The sequence below is a fragment of the Epargyreus clarus genome, unplaced genomic scaffold, assembly GCF_041222505.1.
Source record: "Epargyreus clarus isolate Ecla_fem2 unplaced genomic scaffold, WU_Ecla_fem_2.2 ptg000005l, whole genome shotgun sequence".
Classification (NCBI taxonomy): domain Eukaryota; kingdom Metazoa; phylum Arthropoda; class Insecta; order Lepidoptera; family Hesperiidae; genus Epargyreus; species Epargyreus clarus.
The window spans coordinates 5209629-5235772 of record NW_027332213.1 but is presented as its reverse complement, the minus strand read 5'-3'; the positions used below and the strand labels follow the sequence as shown (position 1 = coordinate 5235772).

The window sequence follows — 26144 nt, the reverse complement described above, 5'->3', positions numbered from 1 at the left end:
CCCTTAAAAAGGAAGTCCTTAAAGCTCTTTAAGGTTCAGTCCTACAGCCCGCGAACCTAAGAATGAACTCGACCCTTACTGCATTAATAAGTAATGACCATTAATAAAATAAGTACTTTCGTACTATGATCCTCGAACCCTAGTTATTTGGGTCTAATAAAATATACTTAGGTATGCCCACGTCACTTAGTACTGCTGTAGGTACATAATTTAATAAGGAAACGAGTTACATGTAATTCTTCTGTTGCTAACTTCAAATAGTACAAGAGTTCTATCTGAAGTCAGTGTGTATTGCATTAAAGACTTTCGAAAACTAAGATGGAACGCGTCGGAAAGCTGAGACTGCCTACCGCATCTTTCAAACCAGAACACAGCTACATTTAGGTACCTACCAGCAGATGGATTGCAATATGTTACGGTTTTATTGTAACAAAAATAAAGTCGTGATCACGACCTTATTATATGAATAATTCATGTAGTGGTAACTCAGATTTTTCAGTTATATACGTATTAAAAATAATTATCACTTCCTATAACGCTTAAGGAACTTATCGCGAGGGAACCTATATGCCTAATAGTTCTTTTAAAAAGTTCTCCAATGTATGTGGAACTTACTAGTACCCTTACCATGAGTTTTTACGTTTTGATAAATATGACTGTTTTGGTATTTGTTTACGTATTTGCCCATACAATTTTCAATCAGCGTCCCTATGGGATTGTGTCAGAACTTGGAAATTGTATGGGCCAATACGTAAACAAATACCAAAACAGTCATATTTGTCAAAACGTAAATACTTATGGTAAGGGTACAGATCGGATTTGGTCAACTGAGTAGACTATGGCCTAACCCTATTTCACTCGTAAAGAGACTCGTGCCCAGTAGTAGCTTAATAATGAATTGACGAAGACTACAAGATCTGTTATAAATCATTTATTCACACAACATTGAATGTTATATCCTGAAGACTTATCCTAGAACGGCTTATCGGCACTTACGTGACCATAAAATAGATTTAAAATAATGACACCTTTTATTCTGTTTAACGTCTAGGCCCTCTCTTTTTCTGGTTGACTTATTTAGCAATAGAGAATCGGTGTCCCCGGATTTTCGATAAGCCATTGCATTCCGTCCAAAAAGCTAGGATTTATTTCCACTTTTCAGTTTTATGTTACCCGCCTTAGGGATCTCAGTGGCTCAATACAATGAGATAGGTATTCTCGCTTCGAAACACCTCGCGATCGTTTACAGTTTTTATGTGGATTTTTCTTTTATAAAGATTTGTTCTAGATGTTTTTGTCTATTGTTAGTCTTTAAAATTATGCAGTGAAGCGATATGACAGGTAATAATCCTACCAGTGGACCTAAAACCGTCTTAGTATTTTTACACTGCAGATAAATAGTAAATACTGCTGTAAGATATATCACCGCTATTGAATTGGAATCCTAAGTGTTTTGTTTGTTTTGATAATCTGGAAGGTTACAAAAAATAAGTTTTTCATGAACCTTTATCGACTTCTTTTTTCACTGCTGGTTTCCGTCTCCTTTCGATGGAGAATATCTATAGTTCATCTTGTTAGCCAAGTACAGACTGAACAAACTGCACTGACCTTCTGGCTTAATGAATTAAAATTATAAAAAATCGCTAAACAAATATAACAAACATAGGTAGGTCGAATTGAGAAATCTCCTCCGTTTTGAATTCGTTATAAATAAAGTAAAATTACCAACCAATACCTACTTTTCCTACTGTGACTCAAAAAATAAATATAATAAGCAATGACGTATACGAAAATTTCATTATATGTACATATTTTTTTTTTTTTGACATTTATGTACATATTAATAAAATCTATTTAATTTGCGATTGTTCCATATATATTTTTCTTAATAGGTATTTAAACAGGTGTGTTCTTCAATGAAGTAAATAGATCTTTATTCGAAGACGTATTAACAAAAAACACGTAGGTACTTAAGTTTGGATATCCGTGTAAAGTTTTAATTTTTAAGTATTGTTAATTTTCTGGGAAAAAGCAGATACTGGGATTGGTTGACTGGCTGAGGTACGTATCTACTTTTCCTAGTAATAACTGTAGTTCTTGAGTAAAATATACCTACAAATACAACTTATACAACTTATACTACCTATACAACTTTAAGATAGTAAGAACCCTCATGTAGGGCTCGGTCAGCATGTAACTTTTATAATAAAAAATACATTTGAAATTCCTTAAACAAATAATACCAAGATATCTACTTATAGTAAAATTTCAATATTTTTTACGCAACCTACAAGGACGTTGCAAATGAAGTGTTTTGTGCAAACGATAGTCTTTTGCTGTTGTACACGCTTATAACAACGGTGATATTCGCCGAAGGACCACTTGTTTCGTGATACTGTACGATGGCGTATGTGTATTTAATTGTTTTCGCTGTAGCGACTGCTTCGTTCTCGCCAGGTGCGTTTATACTTCCTTACATACCTACTTACATCGCTTACCATTAAATTCGTCGTCGATTACTCATTACTGTCCCACTGCTGGGCTCGGTTCTCCTCTCAGAGTGAGTGGGGTTTAGGTCATTATCAAGCGTGCTGGTCTAGTGCGATTTGATAGATTCCAATTTGATAGACAACTTTGAGAAAATATTTTTAAAGAATTCTCGGATGTGTATTTATTTATTTTATTTAAAAAATATTGCATCACCTCTAAGAAGACGTGTACACAGGGCCGGATTTAAGGGAGGGCAACCGGGGCGTCAGCCCCGGGGCCTCAACAAACACACATAGTTTTCATTTTCATTAATCAGAGGCTTTGGGTTAGAAGTGTAGAACCTCGGACCACGCGATTGACAGGCCGAGTTTTAACCGCTAGGTTATCACTGCTTCGCCATTAAATTGTTATCGATGTAAACGTGAAAGTAGTTATTCATAAAATAGTGTTTACAGATGTTTTATTGATTAGAATAACTTATATTTCTATTAAACAATGTCATTCAATATATATAATGAAACGCATAGAAAAGGAGATTTTTGTCGTAGCTACCCTGTTTGCCTGTGTGTGTTGGTAACCACAATATCAGAGTAACTTTGTATAAAATTAAGATTCTTTTGCTCATCTCCTAGATATAAACCCGTATGAAATTCACGGAAAAAAGAGCTTCCTTTTGCCAATACCTATTAGGGTCATGTTTAAAAAACGAAACAGTGAAAATCAGGTTTTGACGTCATGATTATAAATACACAGATACTATTATTTTTGGTATTGTATTGCCAGACAAATTTCCTGTTTCGAATTTACGTGCCATTTGTAGGTAGGTATTTGTGGTAAAGACTTAGTTTAAAACTAGTCTTATTGGAACGATTACCGAGTACCTCCATCTATCCATCAGCCTTTTGAGGTCCACTGCTGGATATAAAAGCCTCCCCTAATTGGCGCCACTCCAACCGGCCCGTGCCCTTTGAATACAGCGAGTAGCTACAATTACATATATGTAAATGATTTTAAATGACTGTCTGATCGGGAAACTTGAACACTGCGTTGTACCTTGTTTATATCACCGTTTAAAAAATAACAATTCAAAGTCATTCAAATCATCAATAAATAAATAAATAAACAGTAAATAAATTCACAGCGTCAGGGACACCATCTGACCGTCCGCCACCAAATCAAGGTTCAAACAAGCAAACAAGTGCCTCTGCTGCCGCATATGCCCAGTCTTCGAATGGTGAATCACGTGCCAGCGCTACTGCAAAGTCCTATAGCTCATCTACAAACTCAGGCTCCTCAAGTTACTCATCTGCTTCCAGTTACGCTTCCTCGAAGACTACTAATGGACCTGGTAATTAAAACAATTTGAAGCCGCTTCTTACACTCATAGTTCTTCATTAAGATGATTTGTGGGTGCCATGGACACATTCAAAGACAAATACACAAACAACTAGACCCAATATAGAAATTCTTCATTCAGCCATTTGTCTGACCGAGGATCGAATTTGGAACCCTCTGCGCGTCAGACCGGTATAGTGACCGCTCTGCCCCCCGATTCTTACTTGTAATATTCTGAATTGAATTCCACTGAAAACTACATAATATTAGACCCTTATAGGTATAGTATGTCGATCGTGCAGTCTGTTGTGTATGAGCGCGCAGAACTTTATTCGACCATGCAGGATTTCATTGTATACGTCTGTGCGCAGAGTCTGTACGATCGCGCGGAACTTTATTCCGCCATGCAGAATTGTATACTTCCGTGGAAAATTTTATTCGACCGTGCATAGTTTGGTAATGCAAATTTTAATCGCTCAGATTTTAATAGCTGCATAGTGTGTCTATTTTATCTAAAAATTAAAAATTTAAGGTGTGTGAACTCTTGGTCGGCGTGATGACCTAAACCTAAATTAGTTATGAAACTTACAGGACCAGGAGAAGTACGTAACTGCACTTACAATAAATGCACGCCTACTTGTTCTTTGCCGAATCCTACAAACTGTCCCGAGGACAGCAATCCATGCAACTGTCCACCAGGGACAATAATATCAGATGTCGGCGGGCAATGTGTGCAACGAGAGGAATGTCAAAGTAAGTTTACAGATTTTCTTACCTTGATTTACGCGTTCGCCGAATGTTCTCGGATGGCCCCGCTTGGGTACTTATTCTGGGTACTTTATTTTCTAGATAACCAATTTACGTTACCTCGCGATGTTATCTTTCATAGAATGAGTTATCCTTCAAAATCAAAAAAGACCTTCCTTTCTTCGTGTCTGAGACACTACGTCGTTCCTATCGTCGTCGTAGATCTATAAATTTCAGTTATAAAAATATTTTAATTTAATCTATTATATACGTAGATTATCAAAACTGTAAGGGAGATTACAACGCATCATATACAGACTGTTCTCTCGGCTGCCCGTCTACTTGCGCCAAGCCCGATGGTGCGTACTGTAACACCACGTGCGGAACCTCCGAATGCAAGTGCGATCCTGGTTACCTTCTATCCGAGAATAATGGAAAGTGTATTAAGCCTGACGACTGTGCCGGTAATTCGTTTTTTTTTTACTTTGGTCTAATATGTTAAAACAAACTAAACATGTGTACTTGCATGTTCTATGTTATTTACTCAAAGTAAAGCGTTTTGACTTTTATAATCAAAACAACGCTAATCCAAATTACTTACCACCTTTAAGATTGTAAAATATATTTAGGCAAGTATTCAAAATTCAGAAAAATAAATGCACATGTTTCTTGAAGGTGGCTACCCATGCAAGCAAAACGAGACATTCGTAAACTGTTTAGTCGATTGCCCCAACATCTACTGCCCGGTGAACGACGGCCGGTATACCGTCGCTTGTGGAGCGCCCTTTAATTGTCCACCTGGATGTGATTGTAAGAGAAACTACATGCGAAAGAGTGTGGACGAATACACATGCATTCTTGCGTCGGATTGTCGTGAGTATCTCTTTATCTCTAGTATATCTAGTATTTCTTTTTACAAAAAAGAAGTAACTAGCAAACGAACATGCAGTCCACCTGAAAATAAGCAGCAGATCTACCTAAGATCGGCAATAGTTGCGCAAGAGTACCTAGTAGTAGTAGTAATTAATATTACAGTTCACCTGTTAGAAATCAGATATAGGTGTAGTGGTTGTTCCGTTGCAGACAAACCACATATATGACAGCCACCTGTCACCTTATAAATGATCAATGTACTCGTACTTCAAAGAAATCTGTCACTAAAAAAGACAGTACTCCTTAACTGATGTTGTAGTACTGACACACGTAAATGCTCCGAGTTAATTAAATGAAATTAAAAAAATGATAGAAAATCCTGCAGAAATCCTCTTCTTCCAGCGCCTGTAAATTGTACTCGTCAATTCGAGGAATGGAGTTCATGCCCAAAGCCATGTTTCTCAGACTACTGCAGAGACAGGTACAAGGTGAGCACACCTGAAGACTGCCCATACTCGGGGGAAGACTGCAGGCCTCAGTGCGTATGCAAACAGGGCTACTACAGAAATGATAGTGACATTTGCGTTCCTGCTGAACAGTGTGGTAAGTACCAATAAGTCTTCGACTAAGAATGCCTTCGTTATGAGATTTGATAGAACAAAAATATTTGTTTGACAATGTTTCATACAGTAATTTGACAACATACATATACAGACACACACATATATATATATATATATATATATATATATATATATATATATGTATATATATATATATGTGTGTGTGTGTGTCTGTGTGTATATATATATATATATATATTGTCAAATTATATTAATAATTCACAGAACCAGAGTTGGTACGAGATTGTACATACAACATATGTACGCCTACTTGTTCGATACCGAATCCTAAAAACTGTCCCCAAGACAGCAATCCATGTAACTGTCCGCCAGGAACCATAGTATCTGATGTCGGCGGAAAATGTGTTCAACAACAGGAATGTCAGAGTAAGATTCTAATTTCAGGAATTCATTTTAGTCCTCAAAACAGCAATACATCCGAGATCGACCTCCAGGACATATTTGATGTCCTGGCGGTAATGGACTTCTTTTTCTTTAAAAATAATTTCGCGGTTCATTAATAATGTTCTGGTTTCAGATCACAAAATCACTGTTTCCAGATTTTCCAAATCAAATCCAAAAACGGTGCATTAAATTTTTCATATAAGTATGCATTTTGTTTAAAAAGGCTGTTATTTTCAAATCATCATACACTTCGAATTAATGCAGTGTACACGATTCTTAATAAATTGTATAATATTCCTAGAATACACAAACTGCAAGGGAGACTACAACGCATCATACACGGAGTGTTCTCTCGGCTGCCCGTCCACTTGCGCTAAGCCGGATGCCGATTACTGCAACACTAAGTGCGGAACCTCCGATTGCACGTGTAACTTCGGTTACCTTCTATCCGAGGATAACGGAAAGTGTATCAAGCCTGACGACTGTCCAGGTCATTAATTGGTTCTAAAATTCATTCGAAGCTAGGTTGTGTTAGGTAGCTGACAATATCAGCATTTTTGGTTTAAATCCTCCTATAATTTATTTGGACTTATCCCAAGTCTTTTGAATAAATTAGCGGCGTAAAGCGCTGTGAGTACCATTAGAGTATCCTTAAAGGAAAAATACGATACCCTATCAGCAATAAAATTTAAACTCATCATTTCATTTTTTGGTCTAGTCAGCACGATATCTACCTCAGTCAGTACCTACGTACGATACTTTCCGCTTTGACAATGGAGAGCATAATGAAATACATAAAATGTTGCATATTTTTCAAACGAAACTTATATTAACCTTAAGGTGGCTACCCATGCAAGCAAAATGAGACATTCGTGAGCTGTGCAGTAAGATGTCCCGAAATCTACTGCCCGGAGAATGATGATCGGTATACCCCGGTCTGCGACCCACCTATGAACTGTCCACCTGGGTGCGGTTGTAAGGGAAACTACAGACGAAAGAGTGTGAATGACTTCACATGCATCCTTGCTTCGGATTGCCGTAAGTATTATTTAGTGGTGATAGTTTTGTAATGTGTTTCTTTAAATATTTTCTTATAATCTGAATGTATCTTGTATATATGGTATTTAGCGTCTGGTGTTTAGCATGTCCCATAAATTTCAGTTACGACATGATAAGCAATCAATGTAATTTATCATGGAAAGACGAAACAAAAAATGTATAAAATCAAATGCAAGTAACTTAAGAGGAGAAACGTTTAACACATATTGACCTCGTAACTGAGATATATTTTCAACACGTTGTTGATAATAAAAATGCATTTGTTAAACAATCACTTTCAAAGTTTTGAATGGTTTCGAATTAAATGTGACAAATCCATATAGAACGTGGAAAAACACAATATTTTGCAAGTTTCATAAAACAATAATAATATGCTAATATAAAAATAATTTAGTGAAAATATCTTTATTCCAGCGCCGGTAAATTGTACTCGTCAGTTCGAGGAATGGAGTTCATGCCCGGAGCCATGTTTCTCGGACTTCTGCAGAGACAGGAACAGGGTGATCGCACCCGGAGACTGCCCGTCCTCGGGACCAGACTGTAGACCGCAGTGCGTCTGTAAGCAGGGTTACTACAGAAATGAAACTGAAATTTGCGTTCCTGCTAAAGATTGTCGTACTCGTAAGTATTGATGGCGAATATATACTTCCTTATTTAGACAAAGATTTCCGATCATTGCTAAGACAGGAAAAAAGTTGTCATGCAACAATTTTCTTAACAGTATTTTCTTTTCATAATTTTGACAACATATAGAAAAAAATAAGGTAATCAATTCATTGCTGTTCATTTTTAATTGAATTGTAAAACTTCGCGTAATTACTCCACATTTCATCACATTCTACTATTATTTTTTAGTCTTAATTATCTACCTTATCGCACTCTACATACTTAACTACTAACCAGAATGCAGGAAAGTTTATATATACTACTATTGTAAGGTCACTTCACTTGCTAAACGGTGAAGGAAAACATCGTGAGGAAACCTGCATACCTGAGAGATTTATAAAAAAAAATGTCAAAGGTATGTGAAGTCTACCAATACGCACTTGGCCAGTGCGGTGGACTATGGCCTAATCCTTCTCATTACGAGAGGAGACCCGTGCCCAGCAGTGGGACAATAATGGGTTGATGATGATGACTATTGTAAGGTAGAAATAGGTTAAACGGTGGTACGTCTGCTGTATCACCGTAGATATTTATAGCTATTTTTAGCTAAGTGGCTGGACAAAGCTTCATGCTGACATAGTTTGATTGATTTGAACATTTCAATTAGTATTTTGTATCCTTCTTGTTTAAAATACATACTGATCATAAAAACTCTTCATGTGACGTGAGATGTCAAATAATGAGTTTTGTAGGAGATAATTATAATTTTAATAAGATTGTATAGACTAATGTAAGTTACAGCCGAATCAGAGCTGGCGTAGAGCCAAAAGTAGTGAAGAGTGTAGCTATTTTAACCTGACATGTGTTCAGAAAACTTCTCTAAACTGCCTACCATCTAATTTAAAATTAGATTTAACTCATTTACAAAGTGTTACATTAACAAAGCAGTGATAGCCTAATGGTTTACAAACTCGGTCTCCCCAACGAGGGGTCCGAGGTTCAAACCCTCTGAGTCACATCTCTGACCTCTAAGTTTTCAAAGTTATGTGCGTATTAGAAATTAATTATCATTTGCTTAAAACGGTGAAGGAAAACATCGTGAGGAAACCTACATACCTGAGAGATTTATATAAAAAAATCTCAAAGCTATGTGACTAGGGACTATGGCCTTATCCTTCTCATTCAGAGAGGAGACCGTACCCAGCAGTGGGTCAATAAAGCGTTGATGACGACAAAGAGTTAAAAACGTTCATAAGTATCCTTTGTTGGGTTCTGAGATTTTTTAATACCATGAAATTCCAGCACGAGTTGGTAGAATGTGAAGAAATTGTTTATATAAAGATAATAAAATAGCTCCAGATAAAATTTTGTAATAACTCAGAAAGCTCTATGACATACTTATTATAATTTAAATCGTAGCCTATCAAATAATTATTATTTCCGATTCTTTTTTTCATTTACTTATTAAGTGCTTAATACATATTCATACCAAAGTCTACATTGTTAGGTACTGAGACGATTTAATGCCATTCCACGATTTGATAGAATATGAGTAAGTAAAAAATATTAAGTGATATAAATATAAATACTCGTACCTACCAAACTTAGTAAAATAAAAGCTAAAAATTTGTATTTGAAAAATAATTCTGTAGCAGTTGAATCAGCAGGCAATTTCAAAAGAAAAGTTTTATGTAAAGAGAAAAGACTGGTTTCCTTTCATGAAAGCGTCTGTATTCTAAAAGCAGAGCACAAGTACCTACAAAATGAAAAAAACTATAGTCTACTTAAAATAAATTTAAAATACGACTGAGAAATAAAATAACTATTTAAATATACTGATACGGTAGCGTTTATTTAAACAATCTGTTTTGTTTCGTATTGTTTTCTTATATTTTTAAGAAATAAGTGGCTATTATAACAGGTGTGTTCTTATATCGTACGTAAGCGAGATTATTTGTCGTCTTATTTAAGAAACTTCTGTATTTTGGGGATCGGTACAGCTATTAAGCTATCTGGCCGATTTAGTCTATCTGACGGCAAGTGGTGGTCACCGCTCGTAAACATCTGTAATAATCTTAACTTATATGTACCTCTGAGGTACATATAAGTTGGAATGCCTCGTGTTTGTACTTATATGTATTTTTATTAATCCCTTCCAACCAGAACACAACAGCGTTACTGCTGAGGCAAAATTATGTGTGACTCTACCAATGGTAGGTTCTAAAAGTTTTGCTCTTAAATTCAAAGAAAAAATCCTAAAAAAATCTATATATCTATGTATATTCTCCAGAATATTAATTGGCCAATTCTAACGTTGAATTTATTATTAAAGTACTACCTACTATGAAATAAGATGTTTTAAATCTGTTAAGTAATCTTGTATGAGATACGTGTTTGACCTTATCAATATGGTGCGTAACATGTAACAAGTCCTCTTTGTTTTTGGACAATGGTTTCACAATGGCGAAGGGTTCCTCAGATATTATCTTTGACCGTAATTTTCTTAGAAAATTGCTTAGGAATTATTTTTTAGATATTTTTTTCCAACGGAAAATTTTACGGTTGAAAAGAGTTCGATGAAGTTTCTGCTGATCTGAAAATTGCGGGCAGGTCACCTTACATATACTGGGCGATCCAATATCGATTAAGCCTAAGAAAAAACGAGCACAATTGTAACTTAGTTATTTAGTGTGACTCCTGTTTCAGTTAAATATTTATTAGTTGGATTTGATACCAGATAAACTTACGATGTGTTGTGAGGCCACTTATTATTTATCATGCTCGTCACATATAGGTATTATCGTTGCATAAAGACATTAAAAAAATGGTTAATTTCCCCGTAGTCAATTGGGTGTAAAAATGAGTCATAAAGTGTGATAGTAAGTGAAGCGATATTATCATGGTAAAAAATATTTTTTGGCGACCATTTCCTTTATATTGAATCTATTGTTTCTTTTACTTACTTTAAATTTAGACCCTCAAGATAAAAGCTTTTTATAATATAGGAGTAGCAGACGAGCACGCAGTCCACCTGCCGGTAAGAGGCCACTGCCGCTCATGGACATCTGTAATTAACCCCAGATAGGAATAGATAATCCTATCTGAGGACGCCCACAGATGCGCCGCTACCCCTGACGATTAAGCTGGAACGCCAAAAAAGTATGTCTCCCTTAAACCCGAACACAGCAGAGCTTAACACTGCTGTAATTGAGGGTTAATCTTCAAGAGAATGTAAAAGATTTAATATGTATTAACAGGAAGTCAACTATTATTTACAAAGAAAGTATAATTTGTGTCCTCTACTTTTATATCCAATCGTACCACTATTTGATTACTCATGATAAAATGGCCTACTTATTTATTATGTTTATAAATATTACTTATCTAAGCATGTCTATACAAATATTTTAAAGAGGAAAACTTTGTTTGTTTGTTTGATTGTAATGAATAGGCTCAAAAACTACTGGACAGATTTTAAAAATTCTTTCACCATTCGAAAGCTACATTATCCACGAGTAACATAGGCTATATTTTATATGAAATATATTTGATGAATGGATTTTGAGGCGGTACAAAGTTTGCCGGGTCAGCTAGTATGATATAAATAAATAGATAATATTGGCAATGATCTCGAGTATTACACGAACTTGTTTCTGATAATTGCAAAGCCAATGTGAAGGTCAAGGTCACACTAAAAATAAAAGTCAACTGTGAACTGGCTATATGCGGTATCTTTATATTTCTAGTTGGTACATACTTTTAATAATATTTATCATTAGAATACCTTCTAATATTCTACTTGTTCTTTTAAAATGAAAAGGCCATATTTGCCAACGTTATAAATAATCAGCATGTAATAAAGGTTTCTATAACTTTATCTTTATTTTTTTAATATTTTGCCATATGTTCATAAAAATAGATGCTTTCTGGCTAAATAAACGCATTGGACATATAGGTAATCTGTAATGTTGTTTTAGCACCAAATTATACTAAATATGTAATGAATAAAATAAATAAACTTAACACAACACAATTTAAGTAGTTTTCTACGGAATCTACGGTACAACAAAACGTTGTATTATCCAAAAACATATTATGCAAACGATGTTATAAACGGTGTTGTTCAACAAAAGGCAACACTTGTTTTGTGGTATTGAACGATGGTGTTGGTGTATTTGATACTTTTCGCCTGCGCGTCGGCTACGTACACTCCAGGTGTGGTAATTTGTCTTTTGTTAAAATAATTGTTCATTACATGCCAATTTAGTATCGAACTGACCATGAAAAGTTATGGTTATTATGGTAATATCGGTTATCAACCCAGCTAGGTTTTTGCGATGTTAAATTTGCTAAGCTATTATAATATACTACTAATTCAATTTTGTTAGCTATTTGTGTTAGTGTATTCTGAATTGTAACGTTTTGAATTATGTAACTGTCCTGACTTTAATTTTTCGTTATTTTTTAATTATTAATTAATAAATAAAACATCAAATAACAAGACGGCGAACATAGGTATAATTTATTATTGTAAAGTTTAATTAAATCGAATTAACAAACGTAAATAAATAAATTGAGATGAACTGAATTCATAAATTCGATCTTAACATCCACGGCCCTGTGGCGCAATGGATAACGCGTCTGACTACGGATCAGAAGATTCCAGGTTCGAATCCTGGCAGGGTCGCACGATTATCGATTAAGGTACTTTTTTATATTACAATATATTTTCTATGTAAATTAATATTTGTTCTAACAAAAAAAAAATCATTACTAAGAAAGAGCAAATTATTAACAAAGTATGTGTTATGTTTTTCGCGCGTATCTTGTATATTTGTAAAATTCTTCATGTAGGGTAATTAATATCTATATATATAAAAGAAAGTCGTGTTAGTTACTCCACTTATAACTCAAGAACGGCTGAACCGATTTAGCTGAAAATTGGTAGGGAGGTAGTTTAGAGCCAGGAGAAGGACATACGATACTTTTTATCCCGTTCGACCGCGTTTCCTTGAAGTCATTTTATAACTCAAGAACGGTTGAACCGATTTAGCTGAAAATTGGTAAAGAGGTAGATTAGAACCAGGAAACGGACATAGGATACTTTTTATCCCGTTCGACCGCGTTTCCGTGAACTCATTTTATAACTCAAGAACGGCTGAACCGATTTGACTGAAAATTAATCGAGAGGTAGCTTAGAAGCAGGAAAAGGACATAGGATACTTTTTATCCCGTTCGACCGCGTTTTCGTGAAGCATTTTATAACTCAACAACGGCTGAACCAATTTGACTGAAAATTGGTAGAGAGGTAGCTTAGAACCAGGAGACGGACATAGGATACTTTTTATCCTGTTCGACCGCGTTTCCGTGAATAAATAAGAGTTGAAAGTTTGTATTAAAGTCCCCCAGTTTTGATGCAAATCTATATGAAAATTGGTATTTGATAGGATTTCGATAGAAAGTAATTAAATATCTATTTTACGATATTTGCAAAATCAACCCTTAAGTTGGTTAAGTAGGGGTTGGAATTTTATTTTAAAATCCGTTAATTTGGAAGCAAAGACTGTAAAAATTTGCATTTGGCTTTAGAAGACACTTCGTTTAGAAGTCGGCAGATTTTGAAGCAGTCTATGAAAATTGGAATTTAGCTTTTTGATTCAAAATAATAGAACACATTTTTCACCGTTTTTGGAAAATCAACCCTTAGGGTCGTTTAATCGGGTATGGAACTTTAATTTAATATCCGTTAATTTGGAGCACTAAGAAAATTATCATAAGACATAATGAAGCATCTGAGTCACTGTTTGTTTTTTTAGATCAACCCTTAAGACTGTTATAAACCGCCTTTCTATTTACACACCTGTTTCAGCATTTTTAGCTATTCAACAACCCGATTAGAGTACTATAAGTAAATAAACTTTCTTTAAAAAAACCGTTATTGAAGTTATAGTTATACAGTTATTTCTTTTCGCGTGTTTGTAAAAAAAATAACAAAAAATACAACCGACTTCTATGTCACTACAAAGTAAAAAATAATTCGAACGAAATATATTGAGCGCCGACTTCAGAAATATGTAGGTACTAAACCAACATTTATTTGAATTATTTTTTACTATATAGTGACATAGAAGTCGGTTGTATTTTTTGTTAAATTTTTTTTTACCCTTTTTAGTGATGACATAATAACATTTATATTAATACAATATAAAATTGTATAAACGTGATCATGAATTAAGGTAAGGTCTGAATTTACATTGATTGGAACCGGCCGCTCGCAGGGCGCTGCCGCGCCCTGCCCGCTTAGTTTTATATTGTCTTATGTGTTCCAACCTAACCTAACTAAATAGTCAATGATGAACTGGCTTTGCAATTTCATTAGAACCTCCTACACCAAATATCTTCAAACACGACTCAATTATTCCCATCGGTTGAGGAGTTACATATTTTGTCTCCGAGCCACATTATCAGACCCTTAAATAGTCAATGATGAACTGACTTTGCAATTTCGTTAGAACTTACACCAAATATCTTCAAACACAACTCAAATATCCCCATCGGTTGAGGAGTTACATATTTTGTCTCCGAGCCACATTATCAGACCCTTAAATAGTCAATGATGAACTGACTTTGTAATTTCATTAGAACCTACAATAAAAAATAACACAATAAAAAAAGAATTATTAAAATCGGTTCACTAACGGCGGAGTAATTCGTGTACATACATAAAAAAAAGATACCGGCCGAATTGATAACCACAGATAACAGATAACACAGATAACAGAGTGCAGAGAGGTAGAGTGAATTTTATTTAATTGTATTTTTTATTTTCCTGTTCTCCTGTGGCCATTTCCTAATATTTACCAGTAGTTTATGGACATAATACATAAATTACACGAGTGAAACCACGAGGTACAGATAGTCACTCATAATTAGGTGGTACGAAGTTCACCGGGTCATCTAGTTATTTAATAATTGTTATTATGTAGCGCAAGTGAGCACGAAGAAATTTGCCAAGTGATGCTGTTATTGTCCTACAAAGTTCTCCACCGAATCGCTAGATGGCGTTAATTCGGAATAAAGTTCATGGCAAAGTTACTAGATTGCAATCATTATTACTTTTTACTTTGATTAACTATAAAAACGTGATTTTTAGTTTTTTAAACTATAATTAATTTAAAATTTCAGTTTCACGTCCAAAATGTGGTAAGAATGAGGTAGCGGTACCATGTAAGACAATATGCCCGCCACAGGCATGTAACATCTCATACACAACATATTCTTGTGAGAAAAAACAAAAATGTATTCCCGGGTGTGATTGCATAAGGGATTATCTGCGAACAAATGAAGGTGTATGTGTGTTGAATGACAATTGTCCTCCACGTACGTACCTATATTTTATCTTATAATCATTATTTTAATGAATACAGGAATCGTGTCTAGTACGTTCTAAATTTTTGTTGGTTTACATATAAACGTGTTTTAGAAATTCTTTAATAGCAGTCGTAAACAATTCGTAAACAATGTGTAAACTATTTTTTGTTAACATGAATTTCTAATACGCAAATAACTTCGAAAAATCAGAGGTGCGTTGGGATTTGAACCTTGGATCCCCCGATCGGAAGGCCGAGTTACAACCATTAAGCTATCACTGCTTTTTAACGCCTAAGCGGCTGTCTTTATTATGATTAGCCTTGATCATCTTTCAGGGCCTTTTTCCTTGTCTTTGTAGTTTCGGGACCAGAATAGGGCTACGGTATCCCCTGCATGTCGTAAGAGGCGACTAAAAGGGGGCTTCCGGGTGGCAAGAGTGGGAGCTCGAACCACCCAGCCAGCGGCCCCGGGAAGGACGGCGGTATGTGTGGTCGCATACCGTCGTACGCACCAGACGGTGTGGCGAGCGTCAAGCTCACCTGGGCGGAGCCCGACGGGGCAACGCGCTAAGAGGACTCCGGTCGCGTTCCTTTGGAGATCCCGGAGCTCTCTAGGCAGCGCCGAGGACGGCCACGCCACCGGGGGGTTTTAGTGCGGTAATAATCCCACATAACCCTGCGTCGCTCCCACGACACCGGGTACCTTTTGAAGGTTTCCCCCTCGTAAACAAAAAAGGGCCTTTTTCCTATCACGCGAGTTTTTGCCCGCGTGCAGTGCTGGTCCCCATGCGTGACTCTCATATCGTATCGTTTCACATACACTTCTGTTCGAAATGATGTGACTCTGGCATGCTGTGAAAATGCAGAGGGTTAGTCACGCATACGAGTGAGAGACGTATGCGGACATAAATTTGCGTGACAAGAAAAATGCCTCGAAATAGGTTACGAGTTTTACTCCATTTATTGATATTTTTGATGACTAAGCTGAAACGTCTTGTATTGCGCCTTGCCTTGCTCAGTCAGAACCAGGACGTGGGTGAAAACTGTTACGTAAAGAAATATGTGAGGTAGATGTAATAGAGGTCTATTTTGAAAAGACTTGAGATTGCATGATTAGAGATGTTTTCTTCAAAGTTTGTTTTTTAATGTTATGTTAGTTACCAAATATTCTATAACGACTTATTTATATCACATTTCTGATTTGTGTTATTAACTAAAAATGTTTACTGAAATAATTACAATAATTATGCATTATTCACATATAGGAAAATTACATATTCAAAGAATCGTGATGGCGTGATAATTTAAGGCTATATAATTAGTAATTAACATCGTTGTTGTTTATTTTAGTTAGTAATAACTAAGCAAACAAAGTTTTTGATATTTGTTGATCCAACTCATCCAACTAAATTCTCATCAACAAATCAGCTCTCAGATTTAGATTACTCTTGCTGTATCTAGAAGTTGTTGGAATTATCCTGTTGAAATATAACTAAAAGTAAACTTAAAGAAAAACAATACAAATCCAAACCAATGTGGAAGTCTTGTATTCCTTCCATTCTAAGAATGGAAAACTACACAGAACGTCAGTGTATAAAATACTTAATAACACTTGTGATAACACTAATTTCATGATAGCAGGTACCAGACGTGTTAACTTGAAGTGACACATTTAGACTTACTGCAATGATTGTGTTTGTGTGTGTGAACTCTAGTACTCAGCACAATAAGAATATTATTTAAAAATAATGGATTTGGTTCTGTAATCGATACAAATGAGATCGCACTTGTATTTTGTAAATTTGAAATTATAATCTTTTTGGGGTGGGTGGGAAAAACGTTGACTGTGATTTTTGATAAAAATCGATACCATAAAGTTGACTAGTAAATATTGCAAGTTTAGCAGAAAACAATATTTTTGGTATATTAAGATACATGAGGATACGTTATAATAAGTTGCATTACTTTTCTTTTCATAACATGTTGGGTCGTATGGTGTCGTATCATCTTGTACCAATATTTTTTTGTATTTTTAGTTAGTGATAGTTTCACTTCACTGAGTCTGAAGTATAACTTCTTACTTACATAAGAACACACCCGCTTTGTGGGATTCCATACTTATCCGATCAATCCGTGTATTGTAGCTAATCTATTTTAATTCATAGCCCCAGGGAACAATAATCCTGTACCACCGAGCGAAGAACCTCCAAAGAGTCCATCAGGCTCTTCAGCCACCGCGTACTCCCAGTCTTCGTCATACAGTTCTTCGAGCTCATCTTCAAGTCATGCGTCTGCTTCAAGTTATTCTTCCTCGCATGTCACCAATCATGGATCTGGAGGTATGTTGCTTATTTTAATGCACTTATGTACGTAGTTATATAAAACTGAGCATCACCAACATTTTTGGGTCATAGCGGTGCTTAATGTACTGTACCGCGATTATCTCTTTCTACCGAATCGTACGGGCTAGATAAGCATGATTTTATTTCTGTTGGAAATAAATAAAATAAAAATAAATTAATAAAGTAATAATATTGAGGAATACAAACATATTGCAGTTAACTTTATATGTATCCGTATGTATAATTTACGTAATATATATTGTACCATAAATTAACTAAAAGTTTTACTTACGATAAATTGTACTCCGAAGTCTATCCTTTACATTTATATTGGAAGTAACATTTAATATTTTATATAAAATAGTACCAGTTCTCTTTGTATGTTTGTAACTGAAACATTTTCATTGAAGCAAAGTAACGTGCTACTTTCCTGACTACTGTGGTTTTTATGTCTTTAGAAAAGTAGTTTTAGTTGCAAATGAAGAACATTTCAAAGCGTATTACAAATTCAGGCTTCTAATGTAAGATATACACTTTGTACGTTAGTAACTCTTTGAAGCAATGATGTAACTCCTCGTGTTTTAGTCAATATTGTAAAATGTATAAGTAGATACACTACATTATTCATTTTTTTCATCGTAATTTTTGAACGATGGTATTACTCAATCTATCCTAATTTACCAAAGATAGAAATTTTTCATATTCAAGTGTTTTAAACTTGAAAATTTTTGATCAAAAGTAGATTAAAGATTGAATAGATTTATTATTGATAACGGTAAACCAATTAATTTTCTTCCGCTGCGCACTACCGCAAGAACCGATGCGTTCATGGTCTAAGCCGTTTGTCAATTTTATTAAAACCTTTACTAATTTTAACTAATTAAATAATGCTTACTATTTAAATAATGCTTTATATGAAGATTAATTTTGTCAGGCTGGTGAAAATTAACCATATGCATGTTGTTTTAATGCATACTAATTATTATTAAAATATTGGTCCGTTAGTTGTTGTTAACTTTGAAAATAAATAAAGTTGATATCATAAATGTTTACGATAAAGGTATCACCAAGAAATAGTTATTATACGAGACATTATCAAGAACTAAATAGTATGTATGTATTATTGTATATATTATTATATCAAGTAAAAATAATACAACACTCAAATATCTGTTATATTGCAAAATTATTTTACGGTAAGAGTTTAAAACTGGAATATTAATCACTCTATCAATATTGTTTTTGCATTTATAATTATTTGGCAAACAAGATAAGTAATTGTCGCAATTTCATTTATGACCACCATTCCATAGTTATTCAAATATTTATTTAATGACGCACATTCTACCGATATGAAATTATTTTAATGTACCATTTTATTTATTAGGATAGCCAACACATTACATATGGGCACATGGTGGAATAATAAGCGACTTAACTTTATAAATACTTCGTTTTTGTACGAATATAAAATAGATGAAGGTGGTAGAACCTTTTGTGGTTCGACTCCAGCGGCACCACCGCCACACCTATTTCTAACTAATGACCGCAGTGTTAGGCGCTGCTGTGTTCCGGTTTGAAGGGTGTGGTAAGGGAGACAGACTTTTCTGAGGCGTTCCAGCTTAGTCCTCAGGGGTAGCGGCGCATCTGTGGCCGACCTCAGGTAGGAATATCTAATCCTATCTGGTGTTGATTACGTACGTCCATGGGCGGCAGTAGCCACTTACCATCAGGTGGACTGCATGCTAGTATGCTACTCCTATATTATAAAAAAAGAATATAATTTCCAAAATATGTCCTTTCCAGTACTCCATCGATTTACGAATTGCGTGCATATATACATATACATATAATCCTTAATTTATACGTAAATAACGAACGGATAAATTATGCCATGGTGAAATTTGAAAGATCTGGGGTCTATTGCCCAGGTTCTTCACAATAGAGGGTCCTAACAATAAAGAGAATATCCAAATTTCCTGGAATTACTTAGTACCTTTTAGGTTTTTTAAACAGTATGTTTACTCGCTACTTACTTAACTAATAACTACAATATTTATTGAAATAATTTTATTTATTGGCAATCAATTTTCGAGAGACTCGAAAAAAATGTGTTCCATTTATTCGGAAAATAATTAACGGAATCCGGATCGGATGCCCCGGGGCCTTCACACCTCTTCTCAATTTGGCTCTGAATTTGATATACCAAAAATAGTTCAGTCTTGCAACATAATTGCATTGCGAATTCACCTAATGTTTCCTGAGGCGTTAGCTTCCTTTGTTGATCTCTATTTTTTCTTTCCAGGTACAAAACCGCAATGTGGTAAGAATGAGACGTTAGTGCCTTGTAAGACGCTCTGTCCGCCACAAGCATGTAATATCTCATACACAGACTATGTTTGCGATTCGGAACAAAAATGTATTCCTGGATGTGATTGTATCCCGAATTATCTGAGAAACGATGATGGTGTATGCATATATAATGAAGAATGTCCAGGTATGTATGCTTTGTAACATTCTAGTTCAATAAAGACATTCCTGATCAAATAAGTGTTTATAGCAAATATTTAATGCCTAAAATTTATTTTTATAACAGATCGAACCTGTGTTCTTATACGAGGTATTTCGGCATAGTCTCTAAAATGTTACACGGGTTATTTTTGATTTGCTTAATTTTTTATTTTAATAAACATACCAACCCTTTTTTTTGCGAGGGGCAAAACCTTCAAAAGGGCAACCATAGAAACCTAGAGAAAAAAATGCCATTTTAGTTTCTATCTTTACCGTAAATTTTATTCACAGGACCAAAACAAGTACTTGATTGTACATTCAATGCATGCACGCCCACATGTTCGCTGCCATACCCACAAAACTGTCCACCGGACAGCAATCCATGCAACTGTCCACCAGGTTTCTTAGTGTCGGAACAGGGAGGTAAATGCGTGCCGCGAGAAGAATGTGAAAGTAAGTTTTTTTTTAATATAATATGAGAGTATCAGAAGAGCATGCAGTCCACCTGATAGTTAATAGCTACTGCCGCCCATGGATATCTCTAATCAACCCCAGATAAGATTAGATATTCCTACCTGAGGTCGGCCACAGATGCGCTGCTACTAAGCTACTGCCCTGAGGACTAAGCTGGAAGGCTTCGGAATGCTACTGGAAAAAATTAAGGGATCAAAAAAAAATTCCAAATTTTTCGGTAGTTTTCAACAGGCCGTAACTTTGAGAGAAATGGTCGTACAGGAAATAAAAAAAAAGGAAATTGTAGCTCCAAGTGTCTAGTTTTTGGATTAGAACTTCAAAATTTTGTAGCCTCCGCGGTTTCTGAGTAATCGTAGAAAAACCAGCAACAAAAAAAGTTTCAAATTTTTTTTAGTTTTTTTTTGGTCTACGGGCGTGGAAAAATTTTTTTTAGCTTAACCACCATAAGGATCGGATACTTTGTTCATTTAGCTTTAATTTCTTTTTTTAAACACCCTGATACGTCCACTCCTCGCTGAGATATCGGTCTTCAAATGGAAAAGGATCTTTTTGTCTTTGATTATCGATATCTCAGCAACCAATGATCGTACAGAAAGTTAAAGATGGGTTTCAAGAACTTGAATAAATTCCCCTTAACGACTGTCCATTGTTTTTTCGGAGTTTTTTTTTCTTTTCTTTTTGAAAATTTAAGCACTTTCTGGAACAAAAATGTGGAAAAAGCTCGGAAAAACAATTTTTTTTTCTCATTTTTAAAAATTATGAGCTTTTCAGAGCAAAAAACATGATCCTTTAATTTTTTCAAAAATTCGATCAAGTGAAACAAAAAAACGGCTGGCTGGATTAATTTGATTCTTTGTAGGGTTTTTGTGGACATATTGAACTGTAAAAGGCACACTTAACATTAGTGGTTTCCTCAATATTTACGATCCAGCGCTTGATTTTCCAAAAAACCACCAAAAGCCCTTTTTTGTTGCATTTTCAAATTCATGTGACAGAAAGAAAAAAATTTTTTTTCGAAAAAACAATAGACAGTCGTTAAGGGGAATTTATTCAAGTTCTTGAAACCCATCTTTAACTTTCTGTACGATCATTGATTGCTGAGATATCGATAATCAAAGACAAAAAGATCCTTTTCCATTTGAAGACCGATATCTCAGCGAGGAGTGGACGTATCAGGGTGATTAAAAAAAGAAATTAAAGCTAAATGAACAAAGTATCCGATCCTTATGGTGGTTAAGCTAAAAAAAAATTTTCCACGCCCGTAGACCAAAAAAAAACTAAAAAAATTTTGAAAATTTTTTTGTTGCTGGTTTTTCTACGATTACTCAGAAACCGCGGAGGCTACAAAATTTTGAAGTTCTAATCCAAAAACTAGACACTTGGAGCTACAATTTCCTTTTTTTTTTATTTCCTGTACGACCATTTCTCTCAAAGTTACGGCCTGTTGAAAACTACCGAAAAATTTGGAATTTTTTTTTGATCCCTTAATTTTTTCCAGTACTATATTAAACCAGATGTCACCCTTCAAACCAGAACACAACACCGCTTAACACTGCTGTTATGAGGCAGAAATAGGTGTGGTGGTGGTGGCGTCGGAGTCGAACCAGAAAAGATTCTACCACCTTCTATTAAACCTGACGATTGTTTATTGTTAAGTTATTTATTATCATGATAATTATATTATACATAGGCGATATAGCGATCACATAGTTACATGAAGTGTGAAACTCACTGAAGTGATCTTGCTTAGTATTGGCAAAAGTATCAAATGATCATGATCATGCAGTTCACTTGATGGTTAGTCGGTACTGCTGTCTATGGAAATCTGTATTCAATACCAGATAAAATGAAATTCCCACCTGGAGTAGAGCATAACATAACATAACAAGTATGTGTTCCTTGCCACACCCTACAAACTGACCATAGCGGCTCATAACACTGCTGTTATTAGACACAATTTTGTGTAGTCATGGTAAGTTAGTTATTGTCACTCTTGACATACTTATGGCATGGATATGAGTATGTTTATGGTATGAGTATGTATGTTAACGGGGTGATATATTTTGTCCACGTTCTATCCTAAAGTTTAATTGATTTCAAAATTCCAAGAAATTAAACCGGCAAGAATTACTTTAGTGCCCCTTAGATCCGATCTTAGATAATAATATTTGTCCCACATTCCTTCCAGAATACGCCAACTGCAAGGGAGACTACAACGCAACGTACGTGAACTGTCCTATTGGGTGTCCGTCTACCTGTGCCAAACCGGATGCTGAGTACTGCGGCACTGAGTGTGGCACCGCGGAATGCGCGTGTGATCCTAGTTACATTCTGGACAAGAAAGATGGGAATTGTATTAAACCTGACGATTGTCCAGGTAATGGCATGTTTTATGCACATATGAGGCCAATGAAATAGTCATCGCTACCTTGACATTTGAAATTATCTGCAACATACACGCGCGTGAATCTTTATTTATTTATTTATTATATTATATATTATTTATATTTACATTCCAAAAGTTCGTACAAATTATGGGAAACAAAGTATTTACTTTAACGGTGCAAAAATGTTTAATAAAATACCTAAAGGAATCAAGGAATCAAAAAGTTACAATATTTTTTAAAATAATTTAAAACAATATATAAAAACTTCATTTTAATCCGGCCCTGTAACATTCTGTTCACAACAAAGTAACTACGAGTATTATTTCATTATACCCCCCTTTTTTTTCTTTTAACAATATAGTGCACAAAACTCCTTAATGTTTTAGTATTTTACTTACTGCATGCTCACTATTTGTTTATTTTAAATTAAGTTCGTATCTCATAAAGTGAAATGTATATTTCTTTTGAGAATAAATGTCTTTAACCAGAATCTAATAAATGTTTTGCATACCAAAGATCGACAATAGACTAATTGTTTGAAAACAAAGATAGTCATATTTCAATCTCTAAAACGCAATAAATAGATAGATTGAGTATTAATAAGAAAACGGATTATTAAAAAAAAGAAAATGGTAGCGGATTGTTTTGTCTTCGCCTATTCAGAATAATATACAGATAAGCATTTATCTAATTTATTATAACCCAAAGTTTCTCTTTAAGGTGGCTATCCATGCAAGCAGAACGAGACATTCGTAGGGTGTTTGATCAGGTGTCCCAACATTTACTGTCCAGTGGATGATAACCGTGGTATTCTTATCTGTGACCCGGCCAGGAATTGTCCATCTGGATGTGGTTGCAAGAGGAACTATTTACGGAAAAGTGTGGATGACTATACCTGTATTCTTGCTAGGGAATGTCGTAAGTATTGGTAGTAATATTTGATTCATTGGTTGGCAAACGAGATTTCATCTGTTTTCACAAGAGAAAGTACTTCCCAGTAACTTTGCAAGAATAACAGCAGTGTTAAGTAAGAGTATGGCAAGGGGTCACGCTTAACCGAAGCGTTCCAACTTAGTCCTCAGGAGTTGGAACATTTTTTGCGAAACTCAGGTACGAATCTTAATCTTATCTGGGGTTGATTACATATATCCATGGGTGCATTGGCCCTTTACCAACTGGTGGAAGTACATTTTCGTTTGTTGCTTTAGTATTATAAAAATAAATGTATCTGACAAAAATTTAATAATACCTATCTCAGATGTATCAGATTTCATGGCGAGATTGTAGTAAAACTGCTATAAGGGTCCATTTATGGCATTTACGGAAGATATGGAAAATCATTATGATATCCCTTTGTTCATTCAGCGCCGGTAAACTGTACTCGTCCATTCGAGGAATGGAATCCATGCCCGGAGCCATGTTTCTCGGATAGCTGCAGAGATAGGAACAGGGTGAGCGCGCCCGGGGACTGTCGGTCTTACGGGCCGGACTGCAGGCCGCAGTGCGTCTGCAAGGAGGGCTACTTCAGAAACGGAACTGACATATGTGTCACTGCAAAAGAGTGCCGTAAGTAGTATTAACATCGTCTACCTCTAATATTTTGCCACTTTCATTACAATTCCAAATATATTTGCGAAATAAGGAACTTGTCACAAACATGTTTAGCATACACGCATTTTGTCAGAAAAATAGTTTTTCATGCACAGAAATTGTCAGAAACATAAATTGACCATACATATGTAGTTCGTCACAAACATATTTGCCAAATACGCGTTCATAGAAAAGATGTGTGTCAAATGAGCAATTCCTCACAAACATAATTTAACATATATGAAGTTTGTCACAAACATGGTTGCCAACATGCAGTTTGTCACAAGAATAGTTTGCCACACACGAAATTCGTTACATATAGTTGGGCTAACCAACCTTACATACAACCAACCAAGCCTTAATTATTTTCACCTTAAGATACAACATTGTGAAGACAAGAATATATTTTTCCATGCGATATATAATATTTTGCATTGCATCCTTTTCGTCCTTCGCATTAAGGTTCACACTATTAAGGTTTACACTATTAAGAAAAATAATTAAGTAAAATTCTTTGATATGTTTGTTTAGTCTTAAGTCATGTTATTGTAATTACTGATTTTATTTATTTTGTTTCAGCCCCGGGTGACCAATATTAAAGTATTGGAAGAAATTGAACGAACCTAATGAAAATGTCATAATTTGTTTTAAATAATAACATATATTTGTTTGAGTTTAATATTTTATTATTAATTTAACTGATATTACTGATTTTAATTTTAATTCATAAATTTTCAGTCTTCTTATAACTTCAATATAATAATAAAAGGAATCCATTTGTTTTTGTTTCGGTAAATATGTTCCATAGTAAAAAAAGTTTCATTTAGCTTCAGTGTTTCATTTTCAAAACTGTATTTCCTCTCTTTTCAACACTTTGAAGACCGTACTATTTTTTTTTCGAAATAGCAAAAGTATATGCACGCCACTTAATGGTAAGAGGGTATTGCGCCCATTAACATCCACAAACAATCCTTAATCGATCGAAGTATTACTTAAGGTCATTTAGGTACACATGCTACCCTTAAGGACGAAGTAAGCGATGTCTCATGGAAATGTCGGTCCCTTATCATACCCTTCACACCAGTACACGGCAGCCTATTACTGCTCTTATAACACCGAAATAGGGAATAATATAATAATGTAAGTGAATTTTGAGAACTAATTTTTGAGGATAAGAAACATGACACGTTCAACCAAATTTCAATATATCTGAATTTAGAACAAGCCTAATAATGTTAAGTATCTACTTTATTACGACAACGTGGTTTCATAGCGAGAGCTTTAATAGATGAGGTGAAATGTTCTGATACACAGGTAAGCATCTCAGAATGA

The 26144-nt window shown here is 35.0% G+C and overlaps 1 protein-coding gene and 1 non-coding gene across 6 annotated transcripts; both read left to right on the top strand.

Moving 5' to 3' along the window:
• Positions 1-2327: 2327 nt before the first annotated feature.
• LOC140757981 (zonadhesin-like) lies at positions 2328-25639 on the top strand. 5 transcript variants are annotated; one of them, XM_073093908.1, is made up of 18 exons: positions 2328-2457; positions 3632-3838; positions 4417-4578; positions 4848-5036; positions 5248-5445; positions 5848-6048; positions 6294-6455; positions 6775-6963; positions 7314-7511; positions 7947-8153; positions 15324-15518; positions 17674-17847; positions 20156-20347; positions 20653-20814; positions 23024-23212; positions 23943-24140; positions 24588-24788; positions 25392-25639. In XM_073093908.1, exons 1-18 carry the CDS (start codon positions 2403-2405, stop codon positions 25409-25411), a joined length of 3099 nt encoding a protein of 1032 aa, XP_072950009.1. In that variant the 5' UTR covers positions 2328-2402; the 3' UTR covers positions 25412-25639. The 5 variants fall into 5 exon arrangements, with proteins under 5 accessions (XP_072950009.1, XP_072950013.1, XP_072950012.1 ...); XM_073093912.1 differs by lacking the exon at positions 15324-15518; XM_073093911.1 differs by lacking the exon at positions 17674-17847.
• Positions 12753-12825, top strand: TRNAR-ACG (transfer RNA arginine (anticodon ACG)). Its single transcript has one exon. It is a non-coding gene; the product is annotated as a tRNA-Arg (tRNA).
• Positions 25640-26144: the final 505 nt, after the last annotated feature.